Source organism: Dioscorea cayenensis, chromosome 14 (genome assembly GCF_009730915.1).
Source record: "Dioscorea cayenensis subsp. rotundata cultivar TDr96_F1 chromosome 14, TDr96_F1_v2_PseudoChromosome.rev07_lg8_w22 25.fasta, whole genome shotgun sequence".
Taxonomy (NCBI): Eukaryota; Viridiplantae; Streptophyta; class Magnoliopsida; order Dioscoreales; family Dioscoreaceae; genus Dioscorea; species Dioscorea cayenensis.
The window spans coordinates 18,413,143-18,430,552 of NC_052484.1; the positions used below are offsets into that span (position 1 = coordinate 18,413,143).

General features: G+C 35.2%; 3 protein-coding genes across 4 annotated transcripts; 2 read left to right on the forward strand and 1 right to left on the reverse strand.

The window, feature by feature from the left end:
• Positions 1 to 236: 236 nt before the first annotated feature.
• Positions 237 to 3,894, forward strand: LOC120275258 (mitochondrial import receptor subunit TOM20-like). Its single transcript, XM_039281780.1, has 6 exons — positions 237 to 409; positions 741 to 819; positions 958 to 1,127; positions 1,260 to 1,307; positions 2,405 to 2,485; positions 3,447 to 3,894. The coding sequence occupies exons 1-6, from the start codon at positions 311 to 313 to the stop codon at positions 3,573 to 3,575; spliced, it is 606 nt and encodes a 201-aa protein (XP_039137714.1). The 5' UTR covers positions 237 to 310; the 3' UTR covers positions 3,576 to 3,894.
• A 4,475-nt stretch (positions 3,895 to 8,369) lies between these two features.
• Positions 8,370 to 12,725, forward strand: LOC120276539 (uncharacterized protein YciO). Of its 2 annotated transcripts, none has more exons than XM_039283300.1 (10): positions 8,370 to 8,582; positions 8,682 to 8,803; positions 9,758 to 9,811; positions 9,964 to 9,988; positions 10,158 to 10,280; positions 10,367 to 10,530; positions 10,663 to 10,729; positions 11,424 to 11,522; positions 11,630 to 11,719; positions 12,440 to 12,725. In XM_039283300.1, the coding sequence occupies exons 1-9, from the start codon at positions 8,400 to 8,402 to the stop codon at positions 11,678 to 11,680; spliced, it is 888 nt and encodes a 295-aa protein (XP_039139234.1). In that variant the 5' UTR covers positions 8,370 to 8,399; the 3' UTR covers positions 11,681 to 11,719; positions 12,440 to 12,725. The 2 variants fall into 2 exon arrangements, with proteins under 2 accessions (XP_039139234.1, XP_039139235.1); XM_039283301.1 differs by having other exon boundaries at positions 11,630 to 11,688.
• Positions 11,852 to 16,518, reverse strand: LOC120276537 (65-kDa microtubule-associated protein 8). Its single transcript, XM_039283298.1, has 11 exons — positions 16,196 to 16,518; positions 15,909 to 16,112; positions 15,301 to 15,546; positions 14,987 to 15,202; positions 14,116 to 14,274; positions 13,866 to 14,025; positions 13,615 to 13,766; positions 13,302 to 13,389; positions 13,112 to 13,185; positions 12,886 to 12,960; positions 11,852 to 12,597 (listed from the first exon to the last, which is right to left on the reverse strand). The coding sequence occupies exons 1-11, from the start codon at positions 16,250 to 16,252 to the stop codon at positions 12,235 to 12,237; spliced, it is 1,794 nt and encodes a 597-aa protein (XP_039139232.1). The 5' UTR covers positions 16,253 to 16,518; the 3' UTR covers positions 11,852 to 12,234.
• Between the last annotated feature and the right edge of the window lie 892 nt (positions 16,519 to 17,410).

Consider the following 17,410-nt stretch of genomic DNA (forward strand, 5'->3'; position numbering starts at 1 on the left):
TAAATTAAACATTTTATTCATATTAAGTTATTAATATATATTTTAAAAAATAGCTGAATTTTCTTAAAAGATTTAAAGGTTGGTGGGATGAACATCACAATCACTGGCATCCAAAGCGGATTCGGATGGGAAGCGGATCCGGGTATGGATCCGACCCGTTTAAGTGCGGTGTTATATAGGGCCCCACCGGGAGAAGCCGCCATGTCACTTTGCTCCCCAGGGATCGTTCACTTTTTCTCCTCTAAACCCTAATTACTCTTCTCCGTCGAGAGCCCACTTCGCTGCGATTTCTCCATTGAATTCAATTCCTATGGAGCTCCCCGAGAGTGATTTCGAGCGCCTTATGTTCTTCGAGCTTTCCCGCAAGAACGCCGAGGCCACCTACGCTAGTAACCCTCTCGATGCCGATGTGAGCGATCCCTTTTTCTTTCGTTTTTTTCATGTTTTTCAATCGTTTCGAGTTTCTTTGCATACTCTAACGTAGTCATTGATTGAATTATGTTGCTTTTCGGAGCCAAATTTTTTTGGATTTTTGTTGAAAAAAACATGGCACTTTTTCATCTGTCTGGAGATAAGAAAAACCTGCATCGCACTTTGATCTTCTATATTATAAGTGTAATTATTTGCCACTCCTGATGTTTCATTATTTCTTGAAGTGGAAACCCTAATGCACATGTTTATATAATTTTTTTCTGTTGTAACATTGGAATGATAGGTTCTGATCTGATCTTGTTCTATAGAATCTTACAAGGTGGGGCGGGGCTTTGCTCGAACTCTCCCAGTTTCAGGGGGCGCTGAGGGGTACCAAGATGGTAGAAGGTATATGATTATGGCATAAAGTTGGTTTTTTTTTTGGCAGTTCATATCCTTTTCATATGTGTTTGAAGTTTGGCAATTGACAAGTAGCAGAAAGTCAGATTAGTCTTTGTTTAATACTTTAATATGTTTTAATATCAGACGCTATTTCAAAATTGGAAGAAGCTCTACAAGTAAATCCAAGAAAGCATGACACGTTGTGGTGTTTGGGAAATGCCCACACTTCCCGTGCATTCTATACTCCAGATTCGGACACAGCAAAGGTATACTTTACAAAGGCTACTCAGTGTTTCCAACAAGCCTTGGAGGAGGTACTATCTCAATTCCCTTGTTATAATATATATTTATTGCTTGATTTTTCATGGTTTTATAATTTTTGCTGGTAATTTGTTGAAGAATATTCTGTCTTTTTGGGAGGAACTAACATCTTGGTTCTATTGTAGGATCCTGGAAATGATGTGTACTTGAAATCTTTGGATATGTCATCCAAGGTATTTTAGCTCTATTCAAATTATATTTAATTTTATGTATCATAGCAGTTGGTAATGATGCTATATTTTAGTTTGATATCTCTTCATTTTCTAGTTAAAAATTTGTGAGGGTTACATACTATCAGCAAAAGCTATTTGTCCAGTTAAATCTGTATATGGAACTGATATGATATGGGATCAATGTGGTTAAACTAAAAAGGGCAAGCCTTAGGTTGAGAATCGCTATTGTTGTAAAGTAGGGAATATGTGGAAATGATGATATCTCTTATATACTAGTCGTCTTGTTTATTGACCCTGAATGAAGAAAAGGACTGGGTGGACTAACCAAGCAAGAAGACTGTCATTCTAGTGATGGAGAGATATCACCAGTATTGAAGAAACAAAAGAAGGGAACTAGATTGGCTATATATTATGCCACATGAGATAAAAGTTGTAGATCAGTCCGTACAAACCTTGTATATGTTGCATAAACCTAGATCTGCAAATGGACTTTTTAAGTGTGAGGGATTATCATACACAACTTACCACAAAATTAGAAAACTTTGTTGTGTCAGATGCTCAGAGGGCAATGTGAAGTTAGGCATGAGTGTGTGAATCATTCTTGAATTTTTGTTGGAAAATTTGTATGCCATCTGGTTATTATAATTTTTTTTTTCATATTAGAAAGTTGTCATCTGCTCGGCCAATGCGTTGTTTTTATCAATTTATAGCTTTCTATCAAGTGAGCTGACAAATAAATGGCTGTGTTGCTTAGGGGGAATAGTCATGAAATTTGTAGTTTGCTTTTTTCTATGATCTGTTATGAATAAGGTTTTGCTAATGCTTGCTGTACGATTGCTGAGTTTTTTAGTGTCAAAACATAGTGTGATCCATATGGTTGATTATAGGCTGGGAGAACTGGAGGTTCCTGATTTAAGCCATGTTTTGTTATCACAGCAGATCCTGGCCTTAAAAATTTATAGTTCTTGCAGTTATTTTTCTTAAATATATATTATCTAGAAAGTATTTGAAGCAGCATTTCTGGTATGTTAGATTGGTATCTCATTTACTCTTTATACAACAAAAAATGGGAAGTAACCAATATTTAATTTCATTAGGCACCTGAACTCCACCTGGAGCTGCAAAGGCAGTTGGCCGGTCAACAAGCTTTAGGGGGAGGACCATCATCTAATGTGAAGGTAAATTTTCCGTGTTTTATCAGGGTTGTGTGAGATAAATTGCAAATTTATGTTTATGTGCTGTTCTCTACAAAGCTCCTAATGAGCATGTCCTAGAACAAGTATATCTCCTAGTCTGCTTCTTCTTCAACTCATTGCTTGGGTGTTAATAATTCATTACTGCATTTTCTGATCTTCAACCACTAATGTTTGAACTTTGAATATTTTTTCCTTTTTAATGTGAATGAAATTGTTATGAATTTTTTGAGTTTTAACTCTAATTTCCATTATTCCCTTACTTGCATTAACTTAGGTTAACTTATAAAGTTTTATGTAGCTTCCTCTGAAAGAGCACTGCCCATAAGGTTGTGACTCGAGAGATGTTTAGGCTTCGGAAATAGGCACTCAACACTTATAAGAGGGCAATCTCATTATCTAAATATTACATTATTCTGGAAGAACTATTTATGTCTTCAAGATCTTTTGAAGAAAATGTTTTGAATTCCTGTAATCCCCCTTTTTAAAGCCATTCTAGTATGTTTGATTGGTAATGTTATGTTGCTGAGAAAATGAATTCTTTTTACATGTTACAAAACTTCTAGAGATTAATAATATATATATATATATATATAGGCATAAGTCAGGGTAGAATTAACACTACAATAATATCAAACTAAATAATAAAAAAAAAGATATGAAATTGAGTTAGAATTAAGGTAAGGTCAACTAACCTAAGATAAGCACATGCTTAAGTCATGCACAGGATTCCTCATCGATTTTGTATGCAGCAACAACCTTTTCGGCATCTTCATCCATGTGTCCTGAATGACTAGAAACTTTGTAACTCGATTACATGCAGGCCATGTTTAACTGTTCAAGTATGTTGTATGGATAGGTCTAACGGAAAGAACATTTTGATTGGTGCACTTGCCTTTGTTTCTGTTGCTGACCATCATGATGCAATTTTCTTCTTGTACATCAGGCTTCGAAGAAAAAGAAAGACAGTGATCTCAAGTATGACATACTTGGGTGGGTGATTCTCGGCATTGCTGTTTTTGCATGGGTGGGAATGGCCAAGTCTCATGTTCCCCCACCACTACCACCACGCTGAAAAACACCAGCTGCCGAATATAATGCTTGCTCTCATTTGCTGACACCAAATGTCTGGTCAATCAACGCAGAGGAAGTTATTGAGGCAGAGTGATAAATAAAACAATATTCTCAGACCAGACAAGGAGTATATCAGGGACAATTTGCTAAGAGAGCAGTATAGATACCCTAAATTATAAAATTTTATTCCCTTTTGGAGGCTGCTTTCAATACTTTGATCTTGTTTTAGGTGGTTGTTTTTTTGTTTATGGTAATCAGCCTAGCTTGTTTTTCATTTATGTTATCTTGTTACCCTTTGATGCTTGGTTTGTTTATTGCTAGTTTCGTAAGTTTTCTGTGACGAAATGCAGAGGGTGCTGAATGGGTACAAGGTAGATCATACATTATCTTGAATTTCCAGGTGTGCAGCAGCTGATCCAGTGGGTGCTAGTGCATGCACTACTGGCCTCCTCTGTATCTGCATAGAGCGAAGCAGTCACGTGAACCAATCACACGACTGATGTGGCTAGTGATGTGGCGACTGCTTCTCTTTCTTCTTTTAATTTTTTTAAATTAAAAAAGTAGATAAAATAAGATAATTGATGGCTCTCTCTCTATCATCTTTTTTCTCGTCTGTTTGTGCCCTAGATTTCTCATGGGTGACGACATAGAGGGAGCTGAGTTTTTTCCTGCACCCCGATCCTGGCAGCCGCTCCACTCTCTGTTGTGCCTCCGATCTCGGTAGCCGCTCTCCCTCTCTATTGTGCCCTTGATCTCGGCGGCTGCTCTTCTCTCGGTGCCTTTGTTAAGGTCGCCGCTGCACCCTATTCTCTCTCGTGCCTCTGCTCTCGACCACCGCTCTTCTCTTTGTTGTTCTCTTGATCGTGGCAGTCGCTCATCTCTCTATGCCTTTGTCCCAGCCGCCGTTGTCCTATCTCGTGCCCCTACTCTCGACTGCTGCTCTCGTCTATGGTGCTCTAGTCCAAGAGTTGAGAACCGAAAAGAGGAGACTAGACAGGAGAGAGAGAGTGAGAGATGTGAGAGAGATAATGAGTATAAAATTCCTTCTCATTAAATGTTTTAATTTTAAAAAAAAATTAAAAGTGGAGAGAGAATCAGTTGCCACGTCACCAGCCACATCTGTTGTGTGGTTGTCGCTCTATATAGCATTACTCATTATAGAGCGAAGAAACCACACGAACCAGCCACACGACTGATGTGGCTGGTGACGTGGAAAATATATATTTTTTTATTTAATCAAATTTTTTTTTGATAAAGTAAAACTAGGGCACAGGTCGGCCCTAGTTTGTCTCTCTCTCTCTTTCGTTTGTGTTTGTGCTCCCGGCCATCGCTTCCCTCCCCCGTTCTCAGCTGCCGCTCCCGGCCTTCGTTTTCCTCTCCTGCTCCCGGCCACTGTCTCTCTTTTATTTGGCTTTGATGAGAAACTAGGGCACAGGTTGGTGGTGCACAAGAGAGAGTGGCGCCGGGATCTAGAGCTGGTGCATGAGATTTGGTACTAGAGGGCACCCGAGATCGGGGGCGAGATACTAGGAAGTCGCGGCCGGGATGGAGGGCCGAGATAGGGGAGGAAGTAGCGGTTGGGATGGAGGCCGGGAGTGGGGGCCAGGAATGGGGGAGGGAAGCAGCGGCCGGGAGGGCAGACACAAATGAGAGAGAGAGAGCCACACGAGAGAGATAGACTCACGTGTAGTTCTACTTTCATAAATTTTTTTAATTATATAAAAAAAATATTTTTTACATCACCAGCCACATCAGTCGTGTGGCTGGTTCGTGTGGTTTCTTCGCTCTAAGCATTACTCTTATTTTACTATGTTTTTTGTGCTTTGTTTATGGTAGATTGGTTTGGATTTTTATTTCAATATTCAAATGCTTGGTTAGCTGCAAACATATGGCAATTTTAAATAAAATCCTTAGAAATGAAGATATATAGTAAAATTTCGCTTTTGTGGTTTGTAGGTTTTTGTTTTGATTCAATTATTTGTTTTATTTTAATATATAGTATAACTTAAAGTATGAAAAAATTAACTAAGTGGGGTAATTTTAAAATACTAAAAGCTCATAGCTTAACTGTATCATCACGGAAAACTATAGTGTTCCACATTTTTATTAAATACAAAAATAATTTTGAAGTTTTGAGTTTGAATTTTTATATATGTAAAATAGATGAAAAAAATCATTTAAAGGTGGATTTTTTTTTTCATTCAAGGGGTGTTAGGTTCTCGGAAGAATGTGTTTGGTTAGTAAGGTATAAGAGACTAAAAAATTGGGAATAGAAAAAAATAAAAATAAAAATTATGGTAATTTTTTTATATCTTTAATTTAAGTTAATAAAAAAAAATTTTTAAATTAGATAATAATTATTTTTAATTATAAAATATTTTGAGTATTGTTATTTTCATTTAACTAATTATTTCACTTTTAATTATTATTTATTATTAAAATTATCTATTTAATTATTATTTAAACTCGATTATTATTTTTAATTATTAGTTATTATTATTTTACATTAATTATTATTTTAAATTAAATTGTTATTTTTATTTATTAATTATTATTATTTTAATTTAATCATTATTTATTATTAAAATTATATATTTAATTATTATTAAATTAAATTATTATTATAATTATTAAATAAGAAGAGTAAATATAATATTTCACCGCAAGGAGTGAAAGATGAGTGACTATCTCTCACTCACCCATTACTTATCTATTCTTTTCCCACTTTCATACATGGTCATCCAAATACGGTGTTGAAATTATAAAATAATGATTCTCACCTTATGCTTTGCAATCAAACATCTCGGGGTTTTTACTATTCGGTGGGTAAATAGAGTACATGCATATAAAATAAACATATGTTTCATTTTATATATTTATGTATAAAAAATATTCTGCAACCTCCACGTTGGGAGGATTGTAATTGTTCTTTTAAAATAGAAAGATTGAAGTGTTGGGAGGCTGATAATTGTTTTTTTTTAAATGAAAGATTGAATTGTTTTGTTTGTAATATTGACCGACGTGAGTGGTTGTTCAGCGTATCGAATTAAAACGTATTTTTGCCTTTTGTTTATCATAAAATAATTATATGCAGTCAATTGAATTCAAGGTGTATATGATGTAATGTCCAGTCATCCAACCATTTACTTACTGTTATTTCAGTTACTAAATTATAAAAAATTTTAAATGGGTATTTTAATTTTAAATCAACGTTCAATTGGGTCATCCAAATTATAAATTAAATTAAATAAGGGACATTACTCCAATATATTTGATTAAAAAATTAAATTACTTTTTATTTATCTAACACAAGGACCAATTATATAGATTAAACTATCTCTAATATAAAATAGGGTTTTTATTCAAGTGATATGCTGATGTGGTAAGGGACATGACGTGACATACCATGTTAGCACGCCATTAACAAAATTAGTCCGATTGACTCAATTAAATACAAATATAAAGTTATAATACATATTTTATAATTTGGTGACTTGAATAAAAATAATTGAATAGTTGAATGATTATTTAAATAATTTATCCATTAAAAACCACTAGTAAATCCGTTAAACATTATTTTATAATAAGATTTTTTTTATGCTATGTTTGGATTGAGGACCGACGAGGGCAAGTAAAGGAAATGGAGGATTTCGGAGGGTCACAGTAAGTCATTCTCTCGTTTTGATAGATATATATATATATATATATATATATATATATATATTTTTTAATTTAACCAAGGAAAAGAAGAGTTAACTCCGCTTTTGAAAACCATTCAAAACCTCACTTTTGGGCCTCTCGATTTGGGGTGCTAGAGAGGGAGAACCTACTAAACATTTTATAATTTTTAAAAACACTTTAATACCCTCAATTTTTTTAATTAATCACATAACATCACTCCATAAGTGTTTTTTTTTTTTTACTTTTTTTTAATATAATTTTAATGTAATTAAAAGTTCACACAACACCAATCACTTTTTTCAACTCTTGATTTCATCATTGCTATTAATTCCATATATCTTTCATCGATTTAATTTATGTTTTTAATTATGTGTTTAAATAGAAATAAAAATTTTTATTTAGTAATAAAAGTATAATTGATAAATCATATTATTATACAATTTTTTTATTTATTTCTCTTCCTTAACTAAAGGAGGTATAAGTGTATAACAAAAACCCTAACCCTATTCACTTCCTTTCTTCTTTTCTTTTACTTTGCTTCCTAGGATCCAAACACTATGTTAATTTTTTTATTTTTTTTAAAATAAAATAAAATAAAATAATAAATCAAACTAATTGTAATTTGAAATAACCAAAAAAGCGGTAGTTTTTCAAAGCCTGAGAGTTCATATCAGCTTGTTCATACTTCATATTATTAAAAAAATCCATTAAAAAAAGTCAAAATATCAAAATTGTTCCTATATTTTGCGTTTTCCACTCTTTTAGTTTCTCTAATATAAAATCTGTCTTGTTGGTTCTTGGATTTTTCACATTTTTGTCTTTTTGGTCCCTCTAATTGACGGATCCGCCCTTTTGGTCCTTCCAGTTGATGAATTAGAGGGACCAAAAAGAATGAAAATGTGTAAATACGAGAACCAAAAAGACGGATTTTACAACTAAAGATCGAAAATATATAAATACAAAGACCCGATTTTATATTAGAAAAACTAAAAGTGCGGAAAATGAAAAATAGGGGACCATTTGATGTTTTACACCTTAGCTTAATTTGAGATAACAATGATTAACAAAGGGATTAATAAGCAAAAACTCTTTAAAATTGGGTCTTCTTCGTTTCTAGTGTCGAGCTTCTTCCGAGATAGACAATATGTCGCTCGAGTCGTTGACCACTCTTGCTCTCTCTTCCCGCCACTCCATTGCCAACCTCCCCTTCACCAACCACCGTTCGCCGGCGCTCCTCCCCGTGCCGAAGCTCCTCCCTGTCTTCACCTCCCTCCTCAAGAAGCGCAATCCCAAGCGCTTGAAGTACTCCACCCAGCGCCTCTACAAGGTCGTGATTTTTCTCTCCTATTTCTCATTTTTATTGTTTTTGGTTTTTAGGGTTTCTTCTTTTTGGTGATTTTTTGTTTTCGCTGGGTGATCTATGAAGGATGATCGTTTACCGATGCTGTATGTGGAGATGGATCCACTGTGGGTTGATACTTGGAAGCTGGAACCTGTGATCAAGCTCATCAAGGACGGCGCTGTGGGTGTCATCCCCACTGATACCGTGTTTGTTCTTTTCTCTTTGATTATTTGAACAAATGCTTCATTTTGATTGTGTTCTGAAACTTGTGATTGTTGTTGGAATGGAAATTCAGATATGATTGAATGATCTTGTTTGATTAATCCCTTGTTTTATTGGTAAAAGATTAGGACAAGGGGTTCAAAAAGCAGGATTCTGGATTCAAGGCTTATATATATGTACATTATATGATACCTAGTGGAGGATCTCAAATAATTTTTTTTTTCACAACTGGGTGATCTTGTTATGAATCATTTCTTTTAGTTATTGAAACAGAGCAAAACAAAGCATTTGGTGCACCTTTTCACAAACACTATTTGGGAAATTTTCTACCTTGATTTTAGGTGACTTACGGGGAGTTTGGAATGGCCAGTTTATGGTCGTAGTAATTTCTAAAATATGTAGCTTGGACTTGCCAAATCTTAGTGGAATTTTGTTGATTTTAGGGAACAAATATATTTACATATTTGGTATGCATTTTATTGGTTAACAATTAGAGTAAGAAATAGAGATCCAAGGAAAAAAGCAAAGTAGATATTTAAACAATGTGTTCAAATAATGGGATCAATGATTTACTTAACCAACATATACTCGATGATCAATTGATGGTTTTTGTAGGGTGATGATCTTATATAAATATATAATAATTAAGTGTATCCACTCCAAAAAATAGCTTGGGGGAGCAATTATTGACCACCTTTAAATATCTTGCTAGCTTGATTGTTTATTTGCAACCAAACTCTGTGCTTTGTGAGATCTTCAGTTCTCACCGATGAAAGGTTATTTAGGTCTTCTATTCATTTTTATTTCTCTCATCTACTTGAGAGGTGTTAGGTTTGGACTAGTATTCCTCCTCTATCTCTGTAATATTAGTTTGAGATCTTGCATATCATTTGAAAATTATATTTCCTGTGTCATTTTTTATTTTTTATTTTGATCAGGTATTCTATTGTTTGTGATCTAAAAAGTCATTCGTCCATTGAGCGCCTTCGTAGGTAACAACTTCATTCTTTTTCAGATCTGCACCCTTTGTCATGATCTATATTTAGGGTTTAGTATAATCCAAATTTTATATGAAAACCCCTGCCAATGTTGAAAGATCACTCAACTTCATTTTACTGATCCTTGATGTATTTCCCATGTGCAGGATAAAAAATATAAGAAGCTCAAAGGCAAGAGTTATTACTGGTCTGACTTTCCTGTTTCAAGGTTTAGGGTGTTCCTTTGAGTCTAATGATGAGGATTTTTGTGTCTTATTTTTAGTCTTGTTGATATTGAAATTGGGCAATTGTGTTCAAAGATTGTGCATATTCTCCTTTTAAATGTATAGTCTTATTGCAGCCCCTTAGTATTTTATGTCATTCCCTCCAAGACATAGATACTTATACGACGGGATTTCCTCGTGGCAATGCTCAAGGTCAAGCGAATATATTTCGAGCTGTCAAGCATTGTTTGCCTGGACCTGTAAGGATTAATTGTTAGAAAGATTGGACCGTAAATTTGAAACTGTCCAGGTATCAGCAGTGACAGTAGTTTTCTTTTTCCAACAGTATACTTTCATTCTACCTGCAACCAAAGCATTGCCAAAGCAATGTATCAGGCATGGAACTACAACAAAATTTGTGTCAAGGAAAAATGTTGGTGTTCGCATTCCAGATGACACTATCTGCCAAGCCATACTAAATAATCTGGATGCCCCTTTGATATCCACAAGGTTTGTCAGGGTTTGAACGGTAGCAATTGTCTGTTCCCTCTTATTTGTTGTTACTTATAGGAAAATCAGTTCTTGCCCCTTGCTTATGTTGCCTAAAAAACATTCTTGATTATTAATGACTTGAAATTTTAGTGTGGAGTCTGCAGAAGATCAATGGATCATAGACCCAATCATTATTGCAGATACTTATGGACCAGAGGTATGAATTGTTTCTGTTGGTTTAATTTGAAAAGTCCTGTAGTAAGTTTCACTCCTGTTGTTTGTCAAGTTGCATGCACAAGGTTGTCATTCTCAATTGTCATGAAATTGTGACAAAGGTGGTGGGAAATGCTAGCCATGTTGAGGAATTATGTTGAGAAATTAACATGTGACTTGAATTAGCATTTTAAAAATTATATTAGGTAACAACCTGCAAAGCCACTCTAGCTTGGAATTTAATAGATTTACACAAATAAAGAAATATACCATTTTCCTAACCTTAATCAGTATGATTGAAAGTCATAGCCTCCTACTCTGCAGTTTTTATCTTGTTGCTATTGCAATATTCCAGGTAACTTAGTGGCCTTTAGAGAACTCCTTTTCTTGGCAGATCATGCATCAACTTTTGAATCAATTAGTTATATTGGGCTTAAGGAATCTTTTACTAAGTCTAGCTTTGGCATTCAAATCGGTGAACAGTTCTAATGCAATTTGAACAATTTATTCTTAGACTGTTATTGTTGTACCAATGATGACAGAATTGATGAAAACTCATCTAATTCCTAAATGATTCACATGGAAACCTCAGCAGTGGCTGTATAGATCTTGTAGGAGATCTTATATTTTGAAATATGATAAATATGTTTGGTTAACTGCCCGGCATTTAAATGTGGCCTTCTTTATGGATGTTTCAGGGTCTTGATTTCATTGTTGATGGTGGGACTAGGATTGCTGATCCATCCACTGTAGTTGACATGACAAGAAATCCACCGACAATCATCCGGCAAGGAAAGGTGTGGAGTTAATCTTGATTGCATCTCCTTCACTTATAACACTAGGTTCATCCATTAATCTTCTATTTTCAATTCATTATTGGCCTTTTCTTTTCATTCTTGATCAGGGGCCGAAGCAGGAGTGGATGGTTGTGGAAGGAGAGGATTCTACTGCATAGTGCATAGAGTGAGCTGCTTCTTCCTTGACCAACTTGAGGGTGCGTATAACTAGTTACCCTGACTCACCAACCAGACAATCCAGAATTGATTGTACAGTCTCTTCTATGCTCCACATTGCAAAGTAGAACTCGACGTTTTCCAAGGCATTAGGCATGCCATGTACACTGTAATTTCAAGCTATATGCTTCTTTCAATCACGATACATCTTTAAAATCACAAAGTTCCTCTTTCTACAATATTCACTAGGATACCACAAGTGCAAAACAAACAAATATACAAATACTGTATTGACAAGGGTATAAAGCACTGAACCATAATTTGTTCTTGTCATACAACTGCAAAATCAGAAAGCATCACTATTCTAGGCTGTTATCTGTTACCTTTACCTGTCACTCATCAGTGTAATTTACCAAATACCCAATCCTTAATCATAAAACACCCTCAGTAAAGCTTGTCAAAAAAGAACTATAAGTGAAACTGGATAATAGGCAAAGGTAACAGATAGCATGAATATATAAACAATCAGTGCCCATTTTTCCGTGAGTATGAAACTTTAAGGAGATGTTGGACCTGAGAAAGTTGCGGAGATCTCTGATACAACATCAGCTGTGATGGGGGAGCAGCCATGATTGTAGTGTGCTAACATTCTGCGGATTTGCATCTTCTTGCTTTCTCTGAAAATAGTGTTGGGGCTTGTTCCGTGAGTCGAGGGATTGTTTGAACTACCAATCTTTTTAATCCCTCCATACCCACTACAGGGTCTGGTGTTTGGAGTGGAGGCAACAACGGCTGTGATGAAGGTGCTGTTCAAGCTTCTATTCGGGATGCGCTTGCTGCTTGTGCTTGGCCTTGAGCCCATTACCATCATATCCATGTCTGCTTCAGCTGGTATTTGGCTTTGCACTCTTTTCTTTTCCTGTTTAGATCATTCTTTCAAATATTGTAGATATTGCTGCACATTTGCTTTCTTTCAGTGACTATGTATTTTTACTTGGTCTCATCAGTTTATATAAGAGCTACCTATGACCTATTTCCTTTTTTTTACACATGAATTTGATTTGCTATTACAATCATAGCACACCACCCTTTCATAGAAATTATTACAATGGAGGTGATAAATTATTTCAATATTTTTTTGGGGTGTGATAAGTATAAATAACTTTCTCTACAGAGATTTATGTTAGATATGGATGATGTTGCTTACCCTTTGCCTCTGCTTCTCTTCTTCCTTTTCCTGCCTCGATAAATTGTATTCTTTCAGCATTGCCAAAAGAGGTACCTGTTCAAGTTTACAACCTTCTGATACTTAGTTCAAGAGAGAGTTCTGTCTCTCAATACCGTATTATTTAAATATCCATATATGTGTCTATGCATGTTTATCCTCTTTTTAATTTTAATTTTAATTTTTTATTTAATTCTGTGCATCTCACCTCATCATACAAGAAAGTTTTCTTCCTCTCCTCCTCCCAACTCCTGGCCTTTGCTATCAGTAACTCAACCAAAGCTGCAGAACAGTTTAGCCAAGAATTCAGAGTTACTTGCATGAAATCTGGAGTGGTTTCTTCTTACATGATAAATTTTAAGTAAATCCTACCATCATTCTTATCGAATAATTCATACCAGGAATTTTGTTGACAATAATTCTAGCTCTTTCAGCACGTTTCAAATCTCTATGACCACCTCGTCTTACTGAATATCGGTTTTCATCCTGCAGGTAAGTATTCAAGCAAAATTAAAAGAATAAAAAAATACTAATTAAAGATTGTGTGACCTGGGTTCACTGTTTACTTATACCTAGTTCCAGTTACTTTCAACTTGCTTATAGTTTAGTAAATTACTTAAATTTCACACAAGAAGCAGTAATTAGTTCACCCAAATCTTGTCTAAACTTATATGCTAGCAAATGAATGAATGTTAAGAGGAAGGGGATAACCATGTTATATTCTTCCAACCATCTTTCTTCATTGCATGCTCCTAGCCATCTCTCAACCTTCTCCATTATGTCCTTCCGGCTGCAAGCTTCTTCTCTTGCTCTATATATCCTTTCATCCATGCTTGTTAGAAGGTCAGCATGATCCATCTCCCCTTTAGAATTCACATGGTCATCCATAATACATGAAAAGATTACCAGTTAAAATTTTAAAGTTCAAATTTTTGGTTTAGATTGAGACCACCTTTCCTTACCTGAAATGATAAGTTTCATGATGTGATCCATCTCTGCAGATGAAGGCATTTCCATGTGGCTTTTCTTGCATATCTCTTCAAGTTCTACCTTCTTCTTCAGAAATAGCTCCTTCATTTTGCTAGCTTTGAGCTGGTCTAACCTCTCTACCTCAGCCTCCACCTACATTGTTTTCAAGAATTGAAATACACTGAAATTTTTTATTTTGTTGTTGTTTAATGGTACGTAGACATGCATGGAAAGTGTTTGTACCTCATGAATTGTATCAAGAGTTAGACTTCCAAGGCCTGGTATTTCACCTGCTGCTTCTGATGATGAGAACTTTGTGATGTGAGTGAACATTTGCTGCTCTTCTATTGGTGTGTCCATGAGATTCCACAAGTTTGACAATGCTTTACCAAGCCTGTGCAGCTGCAATTGTAGAACACTTTCAATTCTCAGTAATGCAACTTAGGTACTGCCTCTGTTGAATCCTTCCAATTCTTGGTAATGCAAGTTATGCAGACTCTTTGTAGAATCCTTTCCAATTCTCAGTAATTCAAGTTCTTTCTCTCTTTAGAATCTGATTCTCAGTAATTAAAGTTTTCTCTCTCACACACTCTCTTTGTAGAATCCTTTTGTTTTCAGTATTTCGTTTATGCACACTATCTGTAGAGTTCTGCAAAATTCTGGTTGTGTAGACAGTTGAATTCTTCCAATACTTGGTAATTCACTTTGTGACGGTGGCCAAACCATATTACGGCGAAAACACTCATTCATTTTTTTTTAATCTATCCTTCTCTATTATCCATCGTAATAAGCAGTTTGTTGAAATTAAGTCATAAAGTCAGTAAGTTATAGTACTAGTTGTAGTACTACTCTGACTTATTGAGGCACAATATATGCATACTTGCAAGTTACCTAACGTTGATGTGCCAACTTCAATTTAGGTGCAATTTAAGCATGTATGACTCATTAACAATCAGCTCTCTGGCAAAAGTTATGACACGGATTTATGAGTCAGCTATTTGCCAAGAGTTAGCTCCCTAATGTATCAAGCTAAAAATGAAGCCATAGATCTAATTACCATGATTGTATTCAATTTTCAGTAATGCGTATATCTCTATGGATCTCTATGGATTACCTTTTCAAGCCGCCTCATCTTCTCATCTTTCAGTAATGCTACTGTATGGTTAAGGCTATCCAGAATCGAATCACTGATATTCTTTGAATGCTGACTGTTAGAACTTTCCAAGCTTGGATGAACCTCTGTTATGATCTTTGCAGAATCCATTCCCATTGTTGCAGCTAAATCATGCACGGTTCTTGTGTACTCTTCGACCTTCTTTAGCCTGTCATTCTTCCCAAAAACAAGCAAACAATAGAACTAAGCCGTAAGTGAGTGCACCTCTTGACACATGCTAATCTTTAAAATGATACACTAGCTCTGTTTGTTACCTTCTCTCTATGGAGTCTTTGGAGTTCATTCTGATACTCTTCAAGTTTTTTTAATGATAGATCAGCTTCATTGACAATCACAATGTCATGGTCTGAGTGGCCTTCTATTTCTGAAGATATCTTTTGAATTTGATCCTGAACCTCCTTGAATTGGTTCACCCTCACATCTTTCCTCAATTGCATCTCTTGCAGTGCAGGAGTGATTGTGTCAAGCTGCTCTTTCAGAGTCCCTGTCAACTTCTCTGGCTGTTCCTCAAACCATAACCGGTTAGCGAATTTCTTCAATCATGTGATTTAATAGTAAATATAGATCTGCAAGCATGCGCACAAATCGTATCCTATAATGGTATATATCTTTTACATATGCTCGATCTGTCATTCACTTTCAAGTATGACCATTGTATCTCATGCATTCTCTTGGTAAATGCTACTCTTATTAACTAGTTGTCTGGTCATGAACAAGTCATTTTTTGCTAGTCACAACGCATCGCTTCTAATACTATGTTAGATGATATGCTCGAACTACTAGGACTATAATCTATAATGTATCTTTTGTTCATGTGAAAGCACGTAGTGAAAAGTAAAAGAGAAACAGAGAATTGCCTCACCCGTCCTGCAAATGATCGTTCACCAAGAGAAATAAGTAGATTAGTAAACTCGGCTTCTGAGTCAGCCAATGCTTGGTGCAACCTTGATCTTCGAATATTAGCACTGTCGACCTTTCTTTTATACACTTCCAGGCATTCTTGCTCCAGTTCAAGCAGTATTCTTTCCCTCTCCAACTGATCACTCCCGACTTCATCCCAAATTAACTGTTTTATTGTTTTTAGAAGTCATCAATTCAGAAACCTCAAACGAGATCACAAAACTATAAGATTTTCTTTTTCTTGATTACCTTGAGTTCTTGGAGTAGATAACTGCATGAGGATTCTGGAATGTGGAGTGATCCCATTTTGCAGAGATTCTTGCAAAACAATGGGGGATGTGGAGAAGAAATGAAAGTAGATAAAGAGAAATTGATGGAAAGGGTGGGGATGGTGGGGGTGGTGGGGCTAAGTTTAGATGTGAGTTTTTGCTTACAAGACAAGTAGTATATGTCTCAGTGGATATAGATGTTGCCATCACTTGAAACTAAGGAATGAGAGGGAGAAGGATTTGGAGAGAAGGTGTCAGGTCTTCCATCTTCTTTCCTTTGATTCCTACAATGGTCCCATGAGCACCCTTTTTCTTTGTTTTTTTTTTTTCTATTCTTTTTACTAAGTGTGTTTGAGAGATGAGATGTCTGTTGAGTGTTGTCCTTGGCTATATACACTTGGATAAGAGCTCAGATTTCCCATCATGTGATTTATGCTTTGCATCTATCTATCTTTCTCTAGAGAATTGAAGTTCTAGTGATCATCCATCCATCTTGTAGTCTCATCATTTTATCCTGCATTGCACTTTCGGTCTTCGAATTCTACGGTAATATTTATTTCGATTCATGAACTTGAAAAAATATGACATTTGAACTGTCTCCATAAGAGCAGAATTAGTTCATTACTGCATCATGATCATCACTTTAATTCTTGTGAATTTGGTTATTTTAAGAAAATGATGACATTTGACAGGGTTTTGAGCCATGGGTTTTAAGTAATGGAAGTAAAATAAAATTATGAAACAAATTTGGTTGTTGTTTGTTACCCTCTTTGCTTTACCTCACACATTACTTTATCAGGTAAGTTGTCAATTTCACATGCCTGGCATGCTTTTGTTTATTTTAAATGTTGGTTTCGGTTGAGGTTCAGTAAAGGCCAATGTCTAAGTACAAGTTAAACATATTCTTTGAGTGCTCATGGCCAAAGTGAGATTATGCCACAGAGACAGATGTCAAAAGTTGATTCATTTTTATAAAGAAATTTGTTATATATATATACACATATTACATCTATAAAAATACATGATTGTGTATGGAGCACCAATGGGTAAACTTTTTTTAAAAAAAAAAAAGAAAAGAAAGAAAGAAAAGGGTTTAATTGAGGGTGTAAAATTTATTTAGCACTGCTTGAAATTGGTATAATGGTATGCTTAAATATCATTTGTATGATAAATATGTCAACAATACCTTAGTTCC

Coding starts and splice junctions, on each gene's coding strand:
- LOC120275258 (XM_039281780.1), top strand. CDS start 311: ATGGAGCTCCCCGAGAGTGATTTCGAGCGCCTTATGTTCTTCGAGCTT. Junction 410..740: donor GTAACCCTCTCGATGCCGAT/GTGAGCGATCCC, acceptor CTTGTTCTATAG/AATCTTACAAGGTGGGGCGG. Junction 1,308..2,404: donor CTTTGGATATGTCATCCAAG/GTATTTTAGCTC, acceptor TAATTTCATTAG/GCACCTGAACTCCACCTGGA.
- LOC120276539 (XM_039283300.1), top strand. CDS start 8,400: ATGTCGCTCGAGTCGTTGACCACTCTTGCTCTCTCTTCCCGCCACTCC. Junction 8,583..8,681: donor CCACCCAGCGCCTCTACAAG/GTCGTGATTTTT, acceptor TGATCTATGAAG/GATGATCGTTTACCGATGCT. Junction 9,812..9,963: donor TCCATTGAGCGCCTTCGTAG/GTAACAACTTCA, acceptor TCCCATGTGCAG/GATAAAAAATATAAGAAGCT.
- LOC120276537 (XM_039283298.1), bottom strand. CDS start 16,252: ATGGGATCACTCCACATTCCAGAATCCTCATGCAGTTATCTACTCCAA. Junction 15,203..15,300: donor AAAGACTCCATAGAGAGAAG/GTAACAAACAGA, acceptor GTTTTTGGGAAG/AATGACAGGCTAAAGAAGGT. Junction 13,186..13,301: donor TATTGTCAACAAAATTCCTG/GTATGAATTATT, acceptor ACTGTTCTGCAG/CTTTGGTTGAGTTACTGATA.